The 22,392-nt window shown below is 43.0% G+C and overlaps 1 protein-coding gene across 6 annotated transcripts in view; it reads right to left on the bottom strand.

Moving 5' to 3' along the window:
- The window catches only part of PTPRM (protein tyrosine phosphatase receptor type M), a 900,933-nt gene that overhangs the window by 44,848 nt on the left and 833,693 nt on the right, over positions 1-22,392 (bottom strand). For all 6 annotated transcript variants that reach the window (XM_088469672.1, XM_088469673.1, XM_088469674.1 and 3 more), the window contains 3 exons: positions 2,667-2,783; positions 1,382-1,536; positions 63-198 (listed from right to left, as the gene is read on the bottom strand). In XM_088469672.1, coding sequence (XP_088325798.1) covers positions 63-198; positions 1,382-1,536; positions 2,667-2,783 — 408 coding nt within the window. The remainder of the gene's footprint in view (positions 1-62; positions 199-1,381; positions 1,537-2,666; positions 2,784-22,392) is intronic.

The following is a 22,392-nucleotide window of genomic DNA, read 5'->3' as shown; positions in this document are numbered from 1 at the left end:
CTCTCCTGTTACAATGCATCATAGCTAGCCACAGAAACCTGTTGATAATCTATTGGAAATACCTCTGTCTGCACCATGTTTACTCTACGAGAGCGAAGTTCTCTCACACAGTTGTAGATATCTACAACTCCTTCCCGTTCTGCCATGTCGAGCATGATATCTATGACGATAAAGCAGCCCGTTCGGCCAGCGCCAGCACTGTAGTAAAAATCAAACAATAATGATTTATCATGAAATATAACTTGTTCCTCAGTAGTAAGCATTTATACTTCAAAGTAAAAACGTCTTCAATACAACACTCTAGCGCTTGCCTCATCTACTGAAAATTGGTATTTTATAAAAGGTTTGCTATTTACAGGTGAGCAAGTCTTCCAAAATATTACAGAAGATGGTAAATGTGGTGTATTTGGCAATTATATAGTAAACATTCTGCCATGTTTCTTATATAATATACTGTATCTATTAATATATCATGTATGGCACCCAACAGACTTCAAATAGGTTTAATGTAATGTTATACAATACGTAAATAAAAATATGTCTAAAAGTGTTCATTCTGATTCTAACAAGCATAAAACATTAAAAAACACAAACTGAATGATTTAAATAAAAACTGTAGCATACAGTATAAACATAAGTCTACGTATAGTATATATGAAACTCTTTTGCAGACAAAAAAGAAATAGCATACATACATACAATAAATATACACATTAAAATATGTTCAGAAAGAAACTGGCGTAATATTAAATGTTAGCAAATATATTTCATAAAAGTAAACTATTGTACGTAACATTGGGGCCTGGTGCTGAGTTGAATGTCTGCCTGTTTGTGGAGAGTATCTTGGGTGTTTTCACACTGCGCATGCTTAATAGGCAATGATGAGTCGTACACTTTTCAGTCACACCTCCACTTACGAGTGAAGAGGCATAACTGGCCTGCAAAGGGGTGTTTATGTAGGACAGTGTGTTTTCATGTAGGACCAGGGCATGTTGACACAACTGGAAACTGTGCAGAGTAGGATGGAAGCATAATGACACCTTTTTCCAGGTTTATAATATGCTCAATGCGCCAAGCATACGGCGAGTGCAAGTGTACCTTGCTGATGATAATTATCACTACAAGCGCACCAAGCGTATACACTGCATAGATGTATACCACTCTACACATTGGCGAATATATGCTTTTATTTCATACGCGTAATACGGGAGCATCTATGTACAATTTGTGTTCAACTCTGAAACAGGCCCATTGTTTTCAACTTTTTAAACTCTCAAAATGTTTTTCATGATTCATTAATTATAAATATAATTATTTTAAGATATGTAGTGGATTTGAGGTTTATTATTTAACAACCGTCAACAAAAAAAACATTGGTTACCTGCAATGCACAACCAATGGGCCGGCATTGGACGGACTCTTTGATTTGACTTGTCGTACGAAACCTAGAAGTCCTGTTGCGTGGTATGGCACGCCATGGTCTGGCCAGCCTGTGAAATGGAACTGGCGTATTTCCCGTATTTCATTTACACCTCTCTGTATTAGGTATGATTAATAAATCAGCAAATTAAATACATTTAACTTATTCACAGCTTAAACATACTTCCTAAACAAAACATTTAAAACACCACACACACACACACACTGTGTGTGTGTGTGTGTGTGTGTGTGTGTGTGTTTATAATTTATATAACTAACAAAAAAAAATATATAAAATTAGCTAAATGATAAGAAACAAGCCACTGTAGAAAATAGCACCGATCTACCCTTAGTACAGCTCACTGTCTTGGTAAAAGTGCAATCATTTTTTAAAACCACATGTACAGTAGTATATAACTTGGAATTCTAACTATTGCTCCATAACACCAGTTTATAATATAGCAATATGCCATACTGTGCACACAAAAACAGATATATTTATGATTGACTTATATACTCATTTATAATAAAAACACAATGCATCATATGAAGACTCTCTCTCTCCCAGCCAACATGTGTGGTCTATATTGCTGGCATTATAGATGTGGTGTATTGTAATAATTAGAAAAATATTTTTATACTCTGTAGGATCAAACAAGAAAATTATGTTCCAGCCAAAAATGTTAAACATATTTTAGATTTGAACTAAATTCACCCTACCTCTTGCAATATTCTGAAAGTGTAAAAGAGATAATATTCTAAAAAGTGATAATAAATCTCAATACATAAGACATTTTAATACAGTGCTACCATTTCTAATGGAACTGAATAGAACTCCATCTGTTCAGCAGATGAATTGAGTCTATATAAGATTTAATAAGAAACATCTCCAAATGGAGGTCTTCACACTTTCCTCATCAATGCAAACATATGCTATTCAGCATAATTTGCAAACTTCACAGGGCTTGGATAGTACATTGAGTTTTAGTTCACACTGAATGCACGCTAGCTTAAAAATAAATAAAGTTACAGTATGTGGAAAGCTATGTGGAATATTACATAGTATTACTATAAATAGTAGGTTAAAATAATGGATTGTTCCGTTTGGAAAGAAAAAAGGAATACATTATATAATTTAAACAATAACAGAAGTTAATATTCGACTCTACACTATAAAATATATATTTTTTTCATGATACTACCCTATAGGAGAACTTTTGGTTGGAGTGCCGATGTTCAGGACTTACCTTTTCTACTGCAAATGTTCTTATTACATATTCAGCAAGCAGCTCTGTTTCTATAAGTGTTACTTTAATGTCTTTATAAATCTCTGTGTCATCTGGCCAGTATTTGCAGCATTTCACCTGCGGAGAAGAAAATGGAACAGGTAAGATGATATCTTTTAAGATGCCAAATGAGAGGTACTAAATCAATATAAAGAGAGAGTTCAGTGATCAAACAAGTAACAAATCTGTACAATGTCCTATATCATTATCTTAATAAGCTAGTTACAAATGAAGGTTATAGTAAAGCACAACTTGCTGTCCATCCACAAATCCTTATTAGAACACTTGGCCCTGCTTGATCTCATTTAACTAATTTGGAAGGGCCTGTAAAATGCAGATACTTCATGATAGTGGCTAATTCATAACAGATGTCCCTGTTGCAATTCCCCTGAAACAAAAATCTATGTATCTGAGACTTTAACTACAGGGGCCTATTTACCTATAAGTATAGCAGGGCCAGATTAAGGCCATGTGGGCCTGGTGCTGAAAATGTTAAAGGGCCTATTGTGAGAAATGGAGGATGTGTGACCAGTGCTGTGTGGGTGTGGCCAGTGCTGTGTGGGTGTGGCCAGTGCTGTGTGGGTGTGTCCAGTGCTGTGTGGGCGTGTACATCCCCTGCACAGCTCCAATGGCTCTTTAAATATGTAAATATAGAAAAATTGCATCATTTTGTGAGGAAAAAATAAATACAATTTTAATACTTATGACATTCCAGTCCTCAGGGAGCCCTAACAGGCCATGTTTTCAGATCTCCTCAGCATCACAAGGGAAATAATTAGCTCCATCTGTGAATCTTTTAGAATGTGTCAATCAGCCAGTAATGAATACACCTGTGCACCAACAAGGAGATCTGTAAAACATGCACTGTTAGGTCTTCCAGAGAACTGGAGTTGGAAAACACTGATATATGATTCATGGCTGACTGTGTGGCCAGCTTCTGGCTGTTTACCATCATGCTTTCGTGATGATGGGACTCTTTTTATATGGAGGCCTGGAGCTGTAGCTCCATTTGCCCCATTGTCTGGCCCTGATTTACACGTATAGTTCCTTTGACTGAAGGTATGTTTCAGAGAATCCAGAATTAGGAAGAGTCCTCCCAGACGCCCAAAAGAGCAGGTACTTCTTGTTCATGTTCAAAGTACCATCTACAGACCAAGATACAAATTTGCAGCACAAAATATGTGATTTTGCCATTTGTGGTCGAGTTTCTCCATTTGTGACGAGTTTTGCTGTTCAAGGTTCACATTTGCAGTTTGATTTTGCATTAAAATTTATGTTTGTAAATACTGTATCTGTATTTTTAAACACTATATAAATTATATTTGTAACTATGTTTAAAAAAAATAGCCATTCCTATTTGTCATTTGCAATCTAGGATCACCACTAACAAGTTCAAAGTTTATCAATGTAGCACAAACAAAAGTTCACACATTCGTGCAAACTTTTCACATTTTTGTATTGAGATATCAAACTGGTCAGGTGAAGGCAGCACATCTTTAATACACCAGACATACAATAAAACACCTGCTACGACACTCGGGCCACAGTCCTTCTTTTGCCCACTTAAGCTTTTACAGGTTTTAAACTTGGTACCAACCATTACTACAGAGGCATAACTACAGGTGGTGCAGAGAATGCTGTTGTTATGGGGTCCAGACCAGCTACAGAGCCCATCTGGCCTTCATTCTGCTCAAGTCACCGAATGCTGCTGGGACAGATTGCCACGCATCTTCCAGCATTCCTGGGGTCACTTCTGTGGTCGGGCAGTGATAATGGAGACGGATGGAGCTACCAACTAATGAGTAACCCCCCATGTCACAGGCTGACAGTGAGAGTTGCAAAAAGCAGGAGCCCATCAGTGTGAACTGTGGACACTGTATGGCATAATGTTTACTAGGGGCATAACAATATGGTATAATGAGAACTGGGGCACAGTAATGTGACATAATATAAACTGGGGCCACTGTGTGGCATAATGTATACTGTGGACACTGGGCCTGATTCAGACCCGCTCGCGAGGGCACAGTGCTCGCAAGCGGGTCGATGGTCCCCCACTGCGCATTTGCACGCCGGAGACGGCTCCGGCGTGCGCATGCACGAGACCCGGCCAGCTACAGGTCTCGCACCGAAGCGGGGCAGCTGTCGATTATGATTGACAGCTTGCCCCATTTTGGAGGCGGGCAGGGGGGGGTGGCTGGCAAAACGGATGCGTTCCCGAAGGAACGCCTGCCGTTTGGGGGCGGCCCTACTGACATCACGAGTGATGTCAGTGGGTGAGCTTCCGGCTCTATTAGAGCCGAAAGCTTACTGGGGCTTGCGGGAACGAGACCCTACCACAAGGATCTCGTCGCAAGCCCCGATGGTCGCGATGGTCACCTGGCCGCTCGCTAAAGCTGTGGGTGGTCACCCACAGCTTAGTGAGCGGCCAGGAGGCTGTCTTCAGGGACGCCCTGATTCAGAGTGAGCACTCTCAAAGAGCGTCCGGCTCTGAATCAGGCCCACTGTGTGGTATAATGTAAAATTATAACTACTATAGGACATAAAATCAACAACTGCTGCGGATAGTGGTGACTGTCTAGAAGTATTGGGATGGGGCCACAAAGTTCTAGTTACACCCATGCATTACTAACATACATAGGGGCCTATTCATCATCGGAGGCCGTATGGCGCCCGATGATTAAGTAATGATCTCGCTGCGAGGGATAATTAAGTATCCAAGTCACAGCGGGGGAAACGTTACACCGGAGCAATTCATCATTGCTCCGATGCAGGGACAGCATGCGCACAGCCACCAGATCCCTCTTTGCATTCACGGAACTCCTTCCCATAGGGAGGAGTGGGGATCCGAGAACAAGCGCCATCTGAAGATGCCGCTTGTTCTCGCAAGCAAACTCCAAAATCTTTCAGTTTTCAGAGTTTGCTGAATATCAGGAGATCCTACCGGACTCCTGATGATGAATGGCCTGGTAACAAAAATATATAGACTAGCGTTTCCACATGGTTACCGGACCATTTAGTGTTTATGAATATGCCCCATAGTGACATTCCACGGACTAGACATTTGACATTTAGGGGAGCCTTCCTGATCATATGTGATCTTGTTTAGGCAAATATTAAAAAATGTAAACTGTATTTATTACATAAAATACAAACCAATGTAATGTAAATACAAACCAATGTAATTAAAAATGTCACAGTATACAGTATAATAAACAGGTGTGTTGTCATACATCTAGCCTCAGTACTCCATGTGGAGAGAGTGAGCTGCTAGGTCCTGTGTGTCTATGCTAGTGCCAAGCTAATCTGATATGCAACGCTTGTATGTCTGTGTGCGACTGAGTCTGTATATGAAGTAGGGATGTGCAGACTCGGATTAGTTCGGTTTTGCACAAAAGTCCAGGAATGATGATGTTTGTCCATGAAAGATGACGTTCTGCCTCTCTCTGAGTCCCGTTTTTTGGAGGGAAAAAATCCGAACCTGGCGTGCAAAACCGAACTAATCCGAGCCTGCACATCCCTAATATGAAGCATGACGGAACTTGGTGTGGAAAAAAGCTGCGCCCGCTGCCCCGTAGCATTTTGTTTGCAGAATCAGAGTCAGTAGCACACACATAGGGGCCTATTCATCAACACTAAAATAAAGTTTTTAAGGACATTTTCCTTAAATAACGTTATTTTAGTATTCATGAAGCCACTTAGCACAGGAGATAACACTGATATCTCCTTGCTAAGCTCCCCTGCGTTAATTTCCACACTCCCCATACATTAGTACATTAGTATGGGGATATGGAAATTATGGTATTCATCAAATTCCAAAAATTAAGTATTTTTGGAATTTGATGGAGTTACTATTCGCCACTGCGAGGTGGCGAATAGCAGGACAGACTTACCTGCTTCCAGCTGTGCAGGTCCCCCGGCGTCTCCCTCCGGCGCTCTGATACGTCCTCTGGCTCCGTCTGCTGTACTGTACATTGTGTTCTACCAGCAGAACACAATAAAGTTTAGAAAAAAATTTTTCTTTCTTTTTTTCTAAACTGCACTGTGGGCTGCTGGGAGACCACATGACAGACCAGCAGGACGAAGCCGGAGGATGCTGCGCGGGCAGGTAAGAGCGGAACGGGGGAGGTGAACGGAGGGGGGAGGGGGGGTACACAAACTTACCGCAGCTGTAGGCAGTGCTGCGCATGTGCTGGGTTTACGATTGTAACAGCGCATGCGCAGCACGGATTCCAGCTGCGGTAAGTTAGTGTAGAGAGGGAAAACTATCTATTTCCTGAAAAGCTGTTATCGCAAAAATGACAGCTTTACGGAATAGATAGTTATGGAGAGGAGGAATGATGATATCCTCCGGTAATTAGGTAGAACGCCATGCAAGTTCTAAACCTAATTACCTCCATCGATATTTTAGGTATGATGAATAGGCCCCATAGTGTTATAATCACCACAGTCTCCTGGTGGGTAATAGACGCATCATGCGACTAGATGCATTTTTGGAAAAAAGATGCAAAAAAGACACCCAACTCTAGCATAGTTTGACGCAACTGCAGCAAGGGTGTATGAGGACACATCTGAAACAATCACAGATAAAGGGAAATAAATATTTAGTAAGGGGGATGAGCAGCGGTCTCACATGTGTTCTCCCTTCATTAGCAGGTGTAAAAGTTTCCAAAGCATCTAATCTTAGGGTGATATAAGAGTCTTCCTGCACTGGACCCTGACACCTCAGAGGAAGCTGTGACCTCCAGCCAATACTATTGCCTCAGTGTCATATTTCAGAAATAATTTGTGTGTTCTGAGCATACCTTATTCATCTTCACTATTTCTCCCATGATGAAGAGGGAGTTTATGCTAGGGGCCATTACCTACCCCTGTACTGTTTTTAGAATAACTCCCTTGATTATGGGAGCCTCCAAGGGGTTGGGTACGATATCCCAGCAGTGACCATCCCTACGGTCACAATATTGGCAGTGGAAACCCAATGGTCAAAATCCCGACGTATGTTTGTAAATATTCTAACCCACTCCCATCGGGATTACGGACCCGGTATTGTGACTGTCGGGATAGTTACCGTCGGGATACTGACTACATCCCCCTCCCAGAAGTATCTATGATGAACTTAACCTCTCAGCTGAGTATGACTTCCTTTCTCAGAGACAGGAGGAGGGGGTTCAGGAGAGAAAATACACTATCATGGGACATATCCAACTGGCCGCAAGGTTTTTATCACAGAAAATTATGCGGACCTCGCAACCAATTTTGGATTACAGCAGGTATGCGCACTCCCGATACCCGCGGTATCCAATTAAAAAAGTCTGGTTGCAGGTTTTCTTCCAGGCAGAATCTCACGTAGGGAGAAAAATCACCTGTTCTGGCTGCTCCGGTCTATACTGTGCCCAGCTGCTGCTTCTCTACACTCCCCGGACTGGCTGCTGCAGGGACTTCTTCAGGTAAGTGATTGTACAGCACACTGAGGGCCTGATTCAGATCCGCTCGTAAGCGGCCGCTCGTTCGCTCCGAGCGATGTTCGCACAACTGCGCATGCGTATGGGTCACAATGCGCATGCGCCAACCAGTCAGTGCGATCGGAAATCGAGCGCTCGCCAAATAGCGAGTGCCTGATAATTTGAGTGACAGGATGAGGCGTTTGTGGGTGGTAACAGGGGAAGGTGCTTGAAAACGGGGAGTGGAGATCCGAACGCAGGGCGTTTTAAGGGTGTGCATAATTAACAAAGCAGCGTCATCGACCACGTCACTTGGTTGTCTCTTAGCCTGAACTGTTCGCATGATTGCGGTAGGATAAACCTACCACAAGCACTGCGAGCAGTTCAGATGCCTTTCGATGTACTCGATTAACCAAATAAATAGCGGAGATGACGTAGGATGCGAGCGGCCAGGGGGCATCTTTACAAAATAGCGAGCGCATGTTTCGTTCGCTCAGACATAGAGGCGTGAACAGACCGCAAAGAGCGAGCGCTCAATTTAAATAGCCGGCCCCTTTTTCTGACCGAGCGAGCGCAAATAGCGTGCGGCTCTGAATCAGGCCCTGAGGTCACACACACTCTACACACACTGGACGGGGTCACACTCAACTAACACTGGGCCAAACACATGGATCTAACACACACAGAAATCACTCACACACTCTGCAGATATTGGAGGAAAGACTTCAGCATGCCAGAGAAGCAGAGGAGGAGGACAGCACTACCTGAAGGTGAGTAATTATTGGACTAATTAAGCTAATTGGAAACTTCCAATTGCTCAATTAGTCATTTTGGTGCCGCAGGGGATCAGAAGCAAGTTCCGACAATTTTTCCTTATATGGATTTAAGGAAGAAATAGATCTGCTCTGCAGGTGCTCAAAGAAAAACTTGAGCATTCAAAAATAAATTAAAACCACGCACCCAACTGAATACCAAAAATCTCGCACCTGCAGGAAAAACCCTACAGGTGCAAGATTTTCTGTATACTCGCAGCTAATTGAATATGTCCCTATATATGTCGTTGGGACAGGAAAATGCAGTCCATTCAGATCATGTGATCAGGACCCTCCAATCCACATGGAAACATAATAACAATAGGTTGGAGATTTATCAGCTCTTGGAGAGAGATGAAGGGGTCTATGTGCTAAGCCTTGTAGAGAGATAACGTGGAGAGAGTTAAAGGTCTATTTACTAAAGGTGGGTACACACCTGAAATGCAGATCGAGTGATCTGCAGATATATCTGCAGATGATGGTCGTTCATACACACTGAACAGCCATCATCTGTGCTGCAGCGAGTCCCGGCGGCTGGGGGGCGGACAGGGGGCATGGCCTAATCGCAGACTGCGTGGCCATGCCCCCTTCGGTAAAAACAAAAAACATTTGAGGTGCTGGGGAGGGGGTCGCTGTGTGCCCCTCAGCCCGGCGCACAGCCAATGGGGGTGCGATCAGCGTGATCACTCCCCCCTTTGGCATAGGAGGTTGCTTGGGCTGCTGCTTTAGCAGCCTTGGACAGTATCTCAGTGCAGCCCAGCACACAGCAGCGTGTGCTGGGCTGCTGTCGATGGGGAGCAGTACCGGAGTCGGGTAAGTAGTACCCGCTCCCGTCTCCTCCCCCCCCTCTGCACCCCTGTGTACGGGCGATCGGCTGATCGTCCGTACACACTTGCCGATGGACAGATATGTCTGCAAACATATCTGTCCTTTGGCTGTGCACCACAGCCAATGTCATATGTCTGTGAACGACGTTGTTCACAGACATATCGTCTGTACACACTGGCCGACGGGGGCACGATATATTGGCCGATCAATTGATCGGCCAATATATCGGCCAGTGTGTACCCAAGATCTACGCTGCAAAGCAGCAATACGGTACCAGTTTATTGGTAACACAGAGACTGTGTTAGTCACGATTTAGTGGTTACAGCACTGTATCCCCAGACGTGACTTATATTAATGTTCACTCCCACTACAAATTGATTTTAATTTCGTGGAATAAGCCCATCATTCTGTGGCTGTGCACACTGATTTTATTTTTTATTATTTAAGTCAAATCCAACAGACTTTTGATTAATTTCCATACAATCCTGGAAAAAGAGATAAAAAGAATAAACTCACATATATATATACTAATATTTATTCATTGGGAAATATCCCCCCCTTTTTTATGCATGATGTTTTTTTTTGTCTGTTTTTCTGTGGCCACAGTGGTTCCTTTCATATTTTTTTATTTTATTTATTTTTATTTATTTTTTATTTCCTTTTGTCATCTATACATTTTATTTAAGGTCTATTTAATATTTGAATTTTATTATATGTATTTTTGTGATTTCATGACTATATCTGCATACATTAAATTTAGACACTACTAGTGTCATTCAGCGCTCCCAGTTGTTTTTGTTTTTCCATAAGGTTTTCAAAGGGGTTAGTCACTCCTCCCTGGTGAGCTGCTTCTAGATTTATCTATTGCCATTTTTGATGCGCCTACCCCATATTTCCTTCCTTTTCTGTACCCAGCTTAAGCCTTGGATGGAGATAAAGTCAACGGAGATAAGATAAAGTACCAACCAATCACCTCCTAACTCATTTTTCAAACACAGCCTATGACATGGCAGTTAGGAGCTGATTGACTGATATTTTATTTCTGTTCACTTTATCTCCATCCAAGGCTTAGTAAATAGACCCCAGAGTACCAACCAATCAGCTCCTAACTGTCACTTTTGAGGCTTTGCTTGAACAGTGACAGTTAGGATCTGATTGGTTGGTACTTGTCCACTTTATCTCTCTCCATGGCTTAGTACATAGACCCTGAAATGGGGAGAGATAAAGTGCCAATCAATCATCTGCTAACTGTCATTTTTCAAACACAGGGCTCCATGTACTAAGTGGAGATAAGGGGGCAAACAAACAAGACAGAAAATCTATGTACTACAAATCACTTCTCAATATGTTCTAAAGGGTTTTCTCTGTCTCCTGCTTGCTAGCGCCAAGAGCAGGCTAGAGTATCATGCTGCCATAGATATTTATGGCAGCGCTAAGGGATCTCTTTACTAAGCCCTGGATTGAGATAAAGTGGACGTAGATAAAGTACCAGCCAACCAGCTTCATTTTTCAAACACAGCCTGTGACATGGCAGTTAGGAGCTGATTGGTTTGTACTTTATCTCCGTTCACTTTATCTCCATCCAAGGCTTAGTAAATAGACCCTTTTGTGACCCAGCTATTACTAGGAGGAGAGCTCACTTACCGTTAGCTGTCTTTTCCAGTGATGACTACGTCACCTCTAACTACTGTTATCTGCTTCTCATGTGAAGAAGTACAAAGCGAGCTACTGTACTGTGTAATATGTTAGCACCATATAAATAAAGGTTAATAACACCTTGCCAGACCTAGATTACTGTTAGTAAATGGTCCAGCAATATTATGCAAAACTAAAAATAGATGGTGCAATTTAATACTAATACTTATTATAGAAATGGCCACTGTGTGTGAGTTCATCGTGGCTGCCTCCTTATTACCACATACACCCTAGGTCCTGTGTTGCATTGAAACATTATCCACATAAATATGTTCAAAGAACATAACAGGATGCAGCTGCAGGAGGATCAGGGACACAGCATAGTCAGAACAAAGATGTCTGGAGATAGCTGCTGCCAACTGTACACTTTCAACTTTTGGCAGACAAACTGTGGTTTGGATGGCTGAGCATCTTTTGCATAACTCAAAATTTGAGACATTAGATTGTATGAAAGCTGAGGAAGTAACAGGTATGTCTCCGATTCATCACCTAAGAGTTATTCCACTAATAATATTTAGAGGCAGACAATATCTATTACATGGCTGCAAGGAAACCATAATAAAAATGAAATGTTAACAATTAATACAAATACTGTAAGTTGCTACTTTTAAAAACATAGAACAGCAGACAGTTATACCCCTTTCACACTGCCATCGAATAACCCTGGTTACTACACATGAACGCGCAGCAACCCGAGTTACTGCGCAGTGTGAAAGGGCCCAGTTGAAATGGAATCAGTATGATTTACCACCGGATCCATGCCCAGCGGTTGGAATCCCGACAGCGGCATCCCGGCAGAGGAGGAATTGTCTAACCTAATTCTAATCATCCAAAGTAAGTAGTGTCTAACCTAATTCTACCCCCTAACCCTAACCCTCCCTTAGGGGTGCCTAACCCTAACCTTCCCCCCCAGTGCCTAACCCTAATTCCCCCTCTAAGTGCCTAAACCTAACCCCCCCCTTCCCCGCCGCCTAAACCTAACCTCTCGGTCCCCCAGGGGGGTGCCTAACCCTAAGTCTCCCCCGGGGGTGCCTAACCCTAACCCCCCCTTCCCCTAGCCTTAATCTAACCTCTCAGGTGGGTGCCTAACCCTAAATCCCCCCCGGGAACCCTAAACCTAACCCCCCCCCGTGCCCGGCATCCCTTCGAACGGGATGCCGGGCGCTGGTCTCCGGGCGTCTGTAAAATGACAGGCATCTTGATTTAGATGCCGGTCATTTAACCCTCGCCGGAATTAAGCAGTCGAGAAGCCGGCTGTCGGAATTAGGTCCGCCGGCTTCCCAACTGCACATTGTTGAAATAACCCAGCATTTAAACCTGGGCAATGAGCAGGGTGGAACACGAGTTCAACCCGGCTCACAGTGTAGTGTGAACGGGTAACCCAGGTCCCATTCACTGCATAGGGAGAGCCGGCACTTGGAGATGAGATCATCTCCAAGTGCCGGCATCTCCAAGTGCCAGTTCAGCAGGCATTATTGCCAGGTCAGACCGCCAGTCTGAAAGAGGTCTCAGACGGGTCGCACCCGTGATCGAAATGTGTACAAATCCTGGGTGCGACCCACCAATAGCGATGTGAATTAGTTACTCCTGCTCTACCATCTCTACCATTCCACGATTTATATTTGGTGTGCAAGATGGTATAAGAGACTTGTTTACCAGATCTAGGAACTGGATATAACGGACTGGGACCGTTCAGATACAGAATACCTGGGAGCTCAGTACTGAGCTGTAACTTCAGCAAGAAGCAAAGTGGTACTGGCAATGAGGACCAGTCAGGGAATTGAATTTATAGGGGTGGTTCCCCAGGGATTGGATGCTGCGATCAGCTGGTCTGGGAGCAGCGCTCTGAGTGGAGGATACTGTTGAGTGGCCCATACTGTTGTTCTGGAGGGAACTCTGGCATGCAGTAGGTATACCATCATGCTGGGGAGACATGCTGTGAGCAAGTGACTGCAGAGAGCTATCTCTATTCTCAGCGACAGAACACTGAGCAGAAGGGGCAGGAGTAGACCTTAGTACCAGCCAGAAATGATGTGCAGCGTAAGCGAACCTCTGTGCTATCCTGGATTGATGAACAGCGTAAGCGGACCTCAGCACTAGCCTGGATAGGCACCGGAGAGTTAAAAAAGGTGGTTTTAAGTGTCCGGAGCGTGACATCTTGATCAGGTGTCAGTAGTGGTTTACTGGGAGGAACTGCAGCTACTGAAGAGAACTTGCAGTGTCTTTTCTGCATGGATTAACTCACCAGGTTCATTGTAGCTCCAATAATCTGAAAACAGTTTCTCCTGCAATGTGTACAACAATAGGGTGAGGAATCATATGGAAAGATTGAATAAAGGAATAGCAATGATAAACCCCATTGCCTAAAAAGTCTTTTCTAAATGGAGAGCGTTTTACAGACTGCATTAAGTTGGGAGTTTAGTAACACTTTAATCATAAATATACCCCTATGTTAATACTGTTTACTAGTAGTACTGGAGAATGAGTTCAGTTTACCTTTAAAAAATACATTTCATTTGCCAACTCCCTTCAGTTTAAGGGGTCAATTCATGATGTTAATTATCGGGGTCAGAACGGACCCCGATAATTAACATTCTAACTCGCTGCGGACGCCGGAGCAATTCATCATTGCTCCAGTGCGGAGACAGCTAATCCCAAAATCAGCTGTCCCCACAAGTGCCTTCACTGCTCCAAAAGGATCAGTGAATCTTTTCACTGCTCCTTTTGGAGCAGTGACACTAGTGCGCATGCGTGACCTACAGGTCACGCATACATACAAGAGCCCCGAAGTCCTAAAAAGGAAGGAGTCGGACAGGGGCGGAGGGATTAGAAAGGATCCCTCTTTGCAACCCGGGACTCCTTCCCATAGGGAAGGCGCGGATAGCAGGAGCACTCACCAGCTGAAGATGGTGAATGCTCCCGCAATCAAGCTCCGAAAATATTGTATTTTCGAAGCTTGACGAATTAAGTCCCCATACTAGTGTATGGGGGCAGTGGGCCATTCCGCCAGAGGAAGGTAAGCAGGAGATATCCGTGATATCTCCAGCTTTACCCTCTTGATGAATGGCCTAATAACTTAGGGCCTGATTCAGAGCCGTTCGCTATTTGCGCTCGCTCGTTCAAAAACAAGGGGTGGCTATTCAAATGATCAGTTCGCAAATTGCAGTCTGTTCCCACCTCTAAGTTTGAATGAGCGAGCAAAACATACGCTCGTTTATTTGTTAAAAACGCCCCCTGGCCGCACGCACCATACGTCATGTCCGCTATTTATTAGATTAATCGAGTACATCGACCAGCGTTTGAACTGCTCGCTATTCTTGTGGTTGGTTTTTGCTACCACAAACTTGCGAGCAGTTCTGGCTAGAAAATAACCCAGTGACGTGGTCAATGATGCTGCTGTATTAATTATGCACACCCATAAAACGCCCGTTTTGACCTTTAAGCACGCCTGCGTTCGGATCTCCACTCCCCATTTTCAAGCACCTTCCCCTGTTACCACCCACATACGCCTCATTCTGTCACTCAAAATAGCAGGCATTCGCTATATTGCGAGCACATGAATTTCGGCCGCACTGACTGGTTCGCGCATGCGTATAACGATCCGTACGCATGCGCAGATGTGCGAACATCGCTCGGAACGAGCGTACTGCCGCTAGCGAGTGGCTCTGAATGAGGACCTTAATTTTTACTAAAGCAGGGGAAAATGTTAATTTTCACCTGCAATTGTAAAAATTAAGTGATGATGAATAGGCCCCTTAGTATGATATAATTTGTACAACTTGATGTACAGTAATACCACGGCTCTCTTTGCAGCAGACTTGCCATATCATCCCTTTATTTTCGGGATAATTACTCAGGTTCTGTGGCTGATTAAAACCAGGTGAAATGGAGACTTGAAGTCAGCCGGCCACATAATCTGTGTAATTCATATGTGTCCACGAATTAGAGGGATGATATGGCAAGCCTAAGCATAGAGCAGTGATTCTCAAACTGGGTGCCATGGCACCTTGGGATGCCTTGATAAACTTGCAGGGGTTCCCTGGGCTGGTGGCCAGTACCAAATAAAATGATTTATAGTGCAATCCTGTCCACCACCACATAACTGACCCTAAGGGTGACAGGTTTACTTTGCATGTTTTTAATCTTTAGATGGTCCAAAACTGAGCACAAATTTGTGATATTTGTCTGTAGTGAGTCTGGTATATGATGACAACACAGCTGCTATTGAGAGAATTATTCATATAATGACAAGCAGTTATTGTCCCAGTAAAATTCAAACCAATTAGGCTGCACAGAGTCTGCTGTTTCTGATATAATTTTTCAAGTCAAAATAACAATCTTAAAATAGCTGCTCTTTAGGTGCCCGAGCCTAGCAATATTTCATATGTACTATAAAGTAGGTTATGGATGAAAGTTTTCTGTCAACAAATCTAGGGTAAAGCTGCAAAAGCAACAACAGTCCCACTTCATCAAAGCAGAATGTACTGCCTGATATGTCCATCATGACACTGATAAAGCATATGTGTAGTCAGTCAGCATAGTACAGCACACTGTTTGCCTTCTGGAACAACCAAGAAGCAATAAAAAGAAATAACCAGACTTTTTTATACACATCGCTCACCAGAATTAAGGAGACAAATGTCAGGTTCGACTTCTTGATTGTGTTCCACTGACCACAGACCATTAATTTACTTGCGGTACATTGTTATATATGGTGATTTAAAAACCTCTGTTTTTAAAATGCTCTATTTGACTAATGATGACAGATCTTTTAGTGAAAATAAAACTGTCTTCCCTGTTTTCTGCGGCTATTCCTGTCACCAAGTTACCCTCCACTTTCAAAATAAGAGCAAAGTGTTATTTGCTGAACCCAAGGAATGAGGATGCATTTTCAATGTTTTCCCAACTTTGTTAGTTTAGAGTGAATGCCATAAACAGTTTGTAAGTCCTCTGAGTATGTTATTGCTGCATAGCATTTGCTATGGTAACATCCAGTATTACAGTCAAAGGGCTAGCTCCTAATTAGGATGTTTACCCAATTGTTTATTATTTATAAAGTTATTTATATAGTTTGTATTATTTATTATCAGTTATTTATATAGTACATACACAGTACAGAGAATATTTAATCACTCACATCACTCCCTGTCCCAGTAGATGTTATAATCCATATTTATATCATTAAGTTGTGAAAGAAATTAGCCAGGTTAGCTTGGTCTCCACAACCAAAATATTTAATGTAGAACATCAAATAATGCAAATTAGTAACATAATTTATAATATGTACAGATGTGGCTGTACCTTTCGTTAATACGCCATACAGTGTGAGACCTGGCATGAGTAAGCCGCTCCGAGCGGGGCAGCGTACCATCTTTTTCTTTACATTTTGCATATTATTCGCATCACAGACGCATCCAAGCACCACTCACAGTGTACTACAGATGCTGGGCTAAGACTTTTACCGCACATAAATATGTTTAACTACATATAACGCAACGGAGAGTGAGAAAAAGCTTTGGCCTCTACATCATAGCACTTACTATACAGATTCAGACTCATTCGCATAGAGAAGTACAAATGTCACACATCAAATTGATCAGTACAATCTAGCAAAGTAGCTTTGTCGCTTCCAGTTGTTTTATTTGTGCGAATAAGAGGCACATTTAGGATGAGATAGACGCTCAGCGCAGCCAAGTCGTTCAGGACCTGGTGCGTCAAGAGGACACATCTATATAGCATACAGGGCGAGATGTATTATAGTGGCACGGATCATGCTGCTATAGCTCTTCCTACTTCACCTCTATACTGAAGCAAAGCAGGAAGCAGTACCGATGAGATGTATGAACATCTCGTCTGCAGGATTGGGGGAGTGAAAACTTTCCCCCTTTGGCGATCCCTGTTGAGCCCACAGCGCATCAGCCTAGTGCTGATATGCTGTGTCTCACCCCCCAGCCAGCTCCACTGGGCATGCACAAGATCTCACAAGTATCACAAGATCTTTCAAGCACTGCCTGAAGCCCAGCAGCCGCCGCAGCCAGGGACCTGTTTCGATAGCTGCAGCTGTCGGAACGGTCAGTGCCACTGACCATTCATACAATTCTTGCCCACTTTGGTGCCCTATATTGAAGATATGAGCGCTGATAATGATAGGGGCACATAGCGCCAGGGGCGTATCTATAGTGGGTGCAGGATGTGCAATGCACAAGGGCCCCTGGGTCCAGGTGGGCTCACACAGTACACCCTGCACCCATTTTTCCTAATACTTACCGCTCCAAAGTCCCACGTTGGGTGTCGCAGCCTTGCACAAAAAGCCTGAAAAATTGCTGCCGCGGCCAATTCCTGGCGTTTTGCGCATGCGCAAGATTTGCTGCATGCGCAGTAGACTCTGGGCACAGACTATTACCCAGAGTCTACTGCAGCGGTTAGTCCGCTGCTGGCTGTCGGGCTGAAAGGGGGGCGCCCCAGATGGGGAATGCACAGGGGGCCTCTCCTCTCTTAATATGCCCCTGCATAGCGAACCCCTGTCATTCTGCTCGCTTCCCTGCATTACTACATGCAAAGAAGTTACCGTTTACCCTCCTAACGCTCCTTCATACATCTCCCCACACAATTCTGTAGCTTCCAACTCCATGTCTATAGTAGACACTATCCATCCCTCTTCAGGACCCACATACCTTTGTTTGCAGCTACATGAAGCATACATTTTGGGTGTGTCTGGCACCAGGGCCGGTGCTACCATTAGGCAGCTTTAAGCTGCTGCCTAGGGGCGCCGGCCACTGGAGGGCACCCCTGAGGCCACACAAAAAAAATGAATGACTCTTTCAGTCTCAGACAGATTGGTTTAGTGTGTGTGGGGATGGCTTTATTGAGTGCTGACAGGGTTAGTGTATGTGTGTGGGTTTAATGAGTGCTGGCAGTGTGAGTGTGTATGTGGGGGGTATGGATACTGGCATATATTGGAGCGTGGATGTGTGGCAGAAATATATTGGGGCATGGTTGTGTGGCTTAATGTATTGGGGACACAGCTGTATGGCATATAAAAAATTTTGGACACGTGTGGCATATGTACTAGGGACATTGTTTGGCATAATTCATAGGTATGTGGCATACAATACCTTTGGTGCACAGCAATGTGGCGTATGCACTGGGGGCACAAATGTGTGCCATTTATGTATTGGGGGCATAAACGTGTGGCATATGATATTACGTATTGGAGGCATTGATGTGTAGCATAATTATGAATTGGTCATACAGCTGTGTGGTATACTGTATAATGATATTGTGTAACATAACGTATTATGATTGGGGGCAGTGTTATGAGGCACAGTATGATTTTGGGTCTCTGCTGTGTGGCATATTATAAATTAGTGTCACTAATATGTGGCATATTATAAATTAGTGTCACTAATATGTGGCATATTATGAATTGGAGTATCAGTGGCAGTGGGTGAAATGTTGCCTAGGGCGCTCAGACACCTTGCACCGGCCCTGTCTGGCACAAGTAATAAGCCCTGTGAAGGTGGTGTGTAGTTTACTCTGTCTTCTAATGTTTTTCCTGTAGAAAGCTCTCCATCATTTGGAGTAAACGTCTTCACCTTCTACATTGTAAATAGAATCTTCAGAATAATCTGCAAAAAACTTTTTATCTTTTAATGGGGCAAAGTTATGACAACTACTTTGTTTCATACACACTTGAGAATATGACCCAAGGATGCAGCGGCAAATGCAGGATTTCTGGAGAGGGATTTCCAAATGCTTGATTTTAGAGTGACTGCGGCCAGACCATGAAGAGGACATACAGTAATTAGCACTTATCCATCTTTAATACGCGTTATACAATGTGTATTGTGTGTCATAATTCCAGTTTATACAGGACCAGTGATCGCAGTACGCCATTCGATGCGGCAGTAGGGCCATCCCGCCTAAGCTGAATGTTTATATATCAGATGTGGGCACCATTCCAGATCATTGGAGCAAGTCTGGGGGAGTAGCAGAAGACCCTAGCACTGCCCTGTACATATATGTACATATTGGTCTCCTTATGCACTGGTTAGGGTACTATTATATAGTATTAATAATTAACCCTATTGATGGCAGTGAACACCTAACACCGCATGTATTCCAGATGTCCTAGTTGGTGCACTTATTACTGGCTGACACATATTAAAAGAACCACAGGTGGTGCTAATTATATAATTTATGATACTGATAAGAACATGCAGCACTAGTAAAATTCTATTGGGTTCATGGTGTGGGCTGAGGAGGGGGGTTTCCAGGTATCCGGAACCCCCCCCCCCCTGCGTTTGCCTATGCAAGGATGAGAGCCTGTTATTTCCTTTCAACCACCTCCTGTTATTAGTCCAGCAAACTCCCTGAAATATGAAATTGATTATCTCGTACCCATATTTTAGTTTAAATTTAGAAAGTGAAAAAAATATTGGTTGATTTTCTTTTTTCCGTGTTAGGAAAGATAGGAATCTGCTTAGGAGACAATAAGAGCCAACTGCTGACTTACACTAAAAAAATGACAATGCAAAGATCAATGACGAGTTCTGCACTTCATTCATGAAATTCAACTAACGAGTATACTCCACAGAGTATAAACCATGCATCTATAACATCATTTTATCACCCGTTATCAGGGCTGTGCATGGCAAAGTAGCAATATTTGAAAATGCCTGAAAGGCTTCATTTAGGTATTTAATAAACAGTCACAGTCTAATGAGGTCTTTTCAAAACTGACTTAACATGTTTAGAAATCATTAGCCTAAATTACCAGTGCAAAAGTCTCCTGTGGGAGCCCTGCAGCTCGCACTGCATGCGTTCTGGCGGGTGAATCAGCAGAACAACACAAAAGACATTTACATCACTACACATAGATAAAAAGATACGTAAGTAGAACAAAACATACAAGATGTAAGTGTATTCCAAATCACTTCACACAACTGACGGGTGTCAGCATAGATTCTTAAAGAGACAAGAACACTCTGTGGCATTTGCTTAATACCGGTGCACCATTGTGCGTAGGTCCCAGTAGAATGACAAAGGCCCCTTGTTGGGCTACACAGGGACTGTAAGAAATGGAAAGCTTGTCAAAAAACGGCTTCAGAAAATGACAGGTAGTGGCAGCTACACTCAGCTCTGCAGGGGAGAAATCAACAGACAAACATTTCCAGCAAGTGACAGCTACAGCGAGGCCCTATGTATAATGTAACCTGTTCTAGGGTTTCTGGATCATCTTTACCAGGAGTTTTGTAAAAGACTGCACTTTTGGAAAGTGACCCATTAATTGCCGTAGTGCTTAATGCTTTGCCAGTGTGCAGCAACAAAGCTGATCTGTAAACTGGATTTCACACAAAGGCTGGTAGCCGGTAAAAGAAAATTAAGTTAAGAAATCAATTAAAATAATTATGTAGATTTAAAGACTGATAGCTCTAGTTTGAGATGGCAAACTGCTTCCAAGACAGCTATCAGGAGACATCTCTGTTTTCATTTCAATGCTATTACATCGTTCTGGAGTAAAATGCTTATAACTTCTTCAAAAGCCTTAGGACACAAAGGTGTGATGTGAAAATGAAATAGTTGTTCTTTGTGCCAGTAACAGTGCCTGAGCGGAGTGCTTGGAACAAGAGAAATTTACTGGCAAGTTGTGTTTTCTGTCGCCTACTTACAGTATGGACGGAGCCAGGGCAGAACAAGCATGAGGTTGGGGACAGATTCACACTGACGCTGACATGCACATAATCCTTAATGCTGTCTACTAGCTACAATGGGAAGTTTTAGAGCATACTGCCAATCTGTGGTATGGCTTAAACATCATATTTTAACAATGAACATCTATTGAAACATCTAAGTTCTAATCCTGCCATGTCATGTTTTTTCAGGGTAATATCTTCTCCAAACATCTACCCCCATTGATTCTTAACACAAAATCACCAAAAAAAAAAAAAATTACAATCTCTCCCTCATGTCAACATAATTCCTTTCACTGTCATATTCTGACTATTACAGCGGGTCCCATAAGTACATTTCTTGTTTCGCCCGTCATTGCTCGATCGGACATTTTAACCTTGCACTAACAAAACGGCTGCATGTTTATGGCATTCCTGAGTGGTCAATGACTTATACACTTAACGACTCAAATACTTACTATTTTCTAAAGGTACCAAGGACACCACCACTAACTTTTGTCTATTTGTTGTATTTGTTATTGGAAAAGTGGATGCTTTTACTGCTCAGCATGATTATAAAGACAATTTTAAAGCAACTAATGGTAAATAGAAGCTTACGCTGGGATTGATTCAGAGTTGGGAGCGAAACAAAAAAAAGCACCTCGACAAACTATGTTGCAATGCAAGGGGTGCAAATACAGTTATACAGAGTAAATAATGGCTGTTTTTGCATGTAGCCCACAAATTCTGAACAACTATTTTTACACTGCACTTTAGGATTTCACTAGGAAACACACACCCTTCCTGACTCTAAATCCTGCTGCACATTTTATATTTGCTTTGCTGAATCAGCCCCACTAATTCTACACCTAGGACATAAAGTGACAATGTTTATCTAAACACATTATTTTATGATATATATGGTAATGGAATGGAAAATCTAATAACACATCTTATCTGAAACATTAAGCTGGGTACACATTAGACGATGTGTACCCAGCATGACATCGCCAGTATTGGGACCGGGCTTGCAGAAAGTGCATACACACTTGCCAATGCCAGGTACGATGGGGAAGGGGGGGAGTTTCATGCTGCATTCTGCAGCTTGGCATCATTAGCGACATACCCCGTTGGCCCTGCATTTGGGTTGAGGGGCGATGTAGCTAGCGACATGCGGGAGCATGCATATCATGGGTACACACTAGACGATGTGCCCGATATATCACTCCAATCCATGGGA

The sequence above is a fragment of the Taudactylus pleione genome, unplaced genomic scaffold (genome assembly GCF_031769625.1).
Source record: "Taudactylus pleione unplaced genomic scaffold, aTauple2 ptg000093l, whole genome shotgun sequence".
NCBI lineage: Eukaryota > Metazoa > Chordata > Amphibia > Anura > Myobatrachidae > Taudactylus > Taudactylus pleione.
This window is presented reverse-complemented; position numbering and strand designations above follow the sequence as displayed.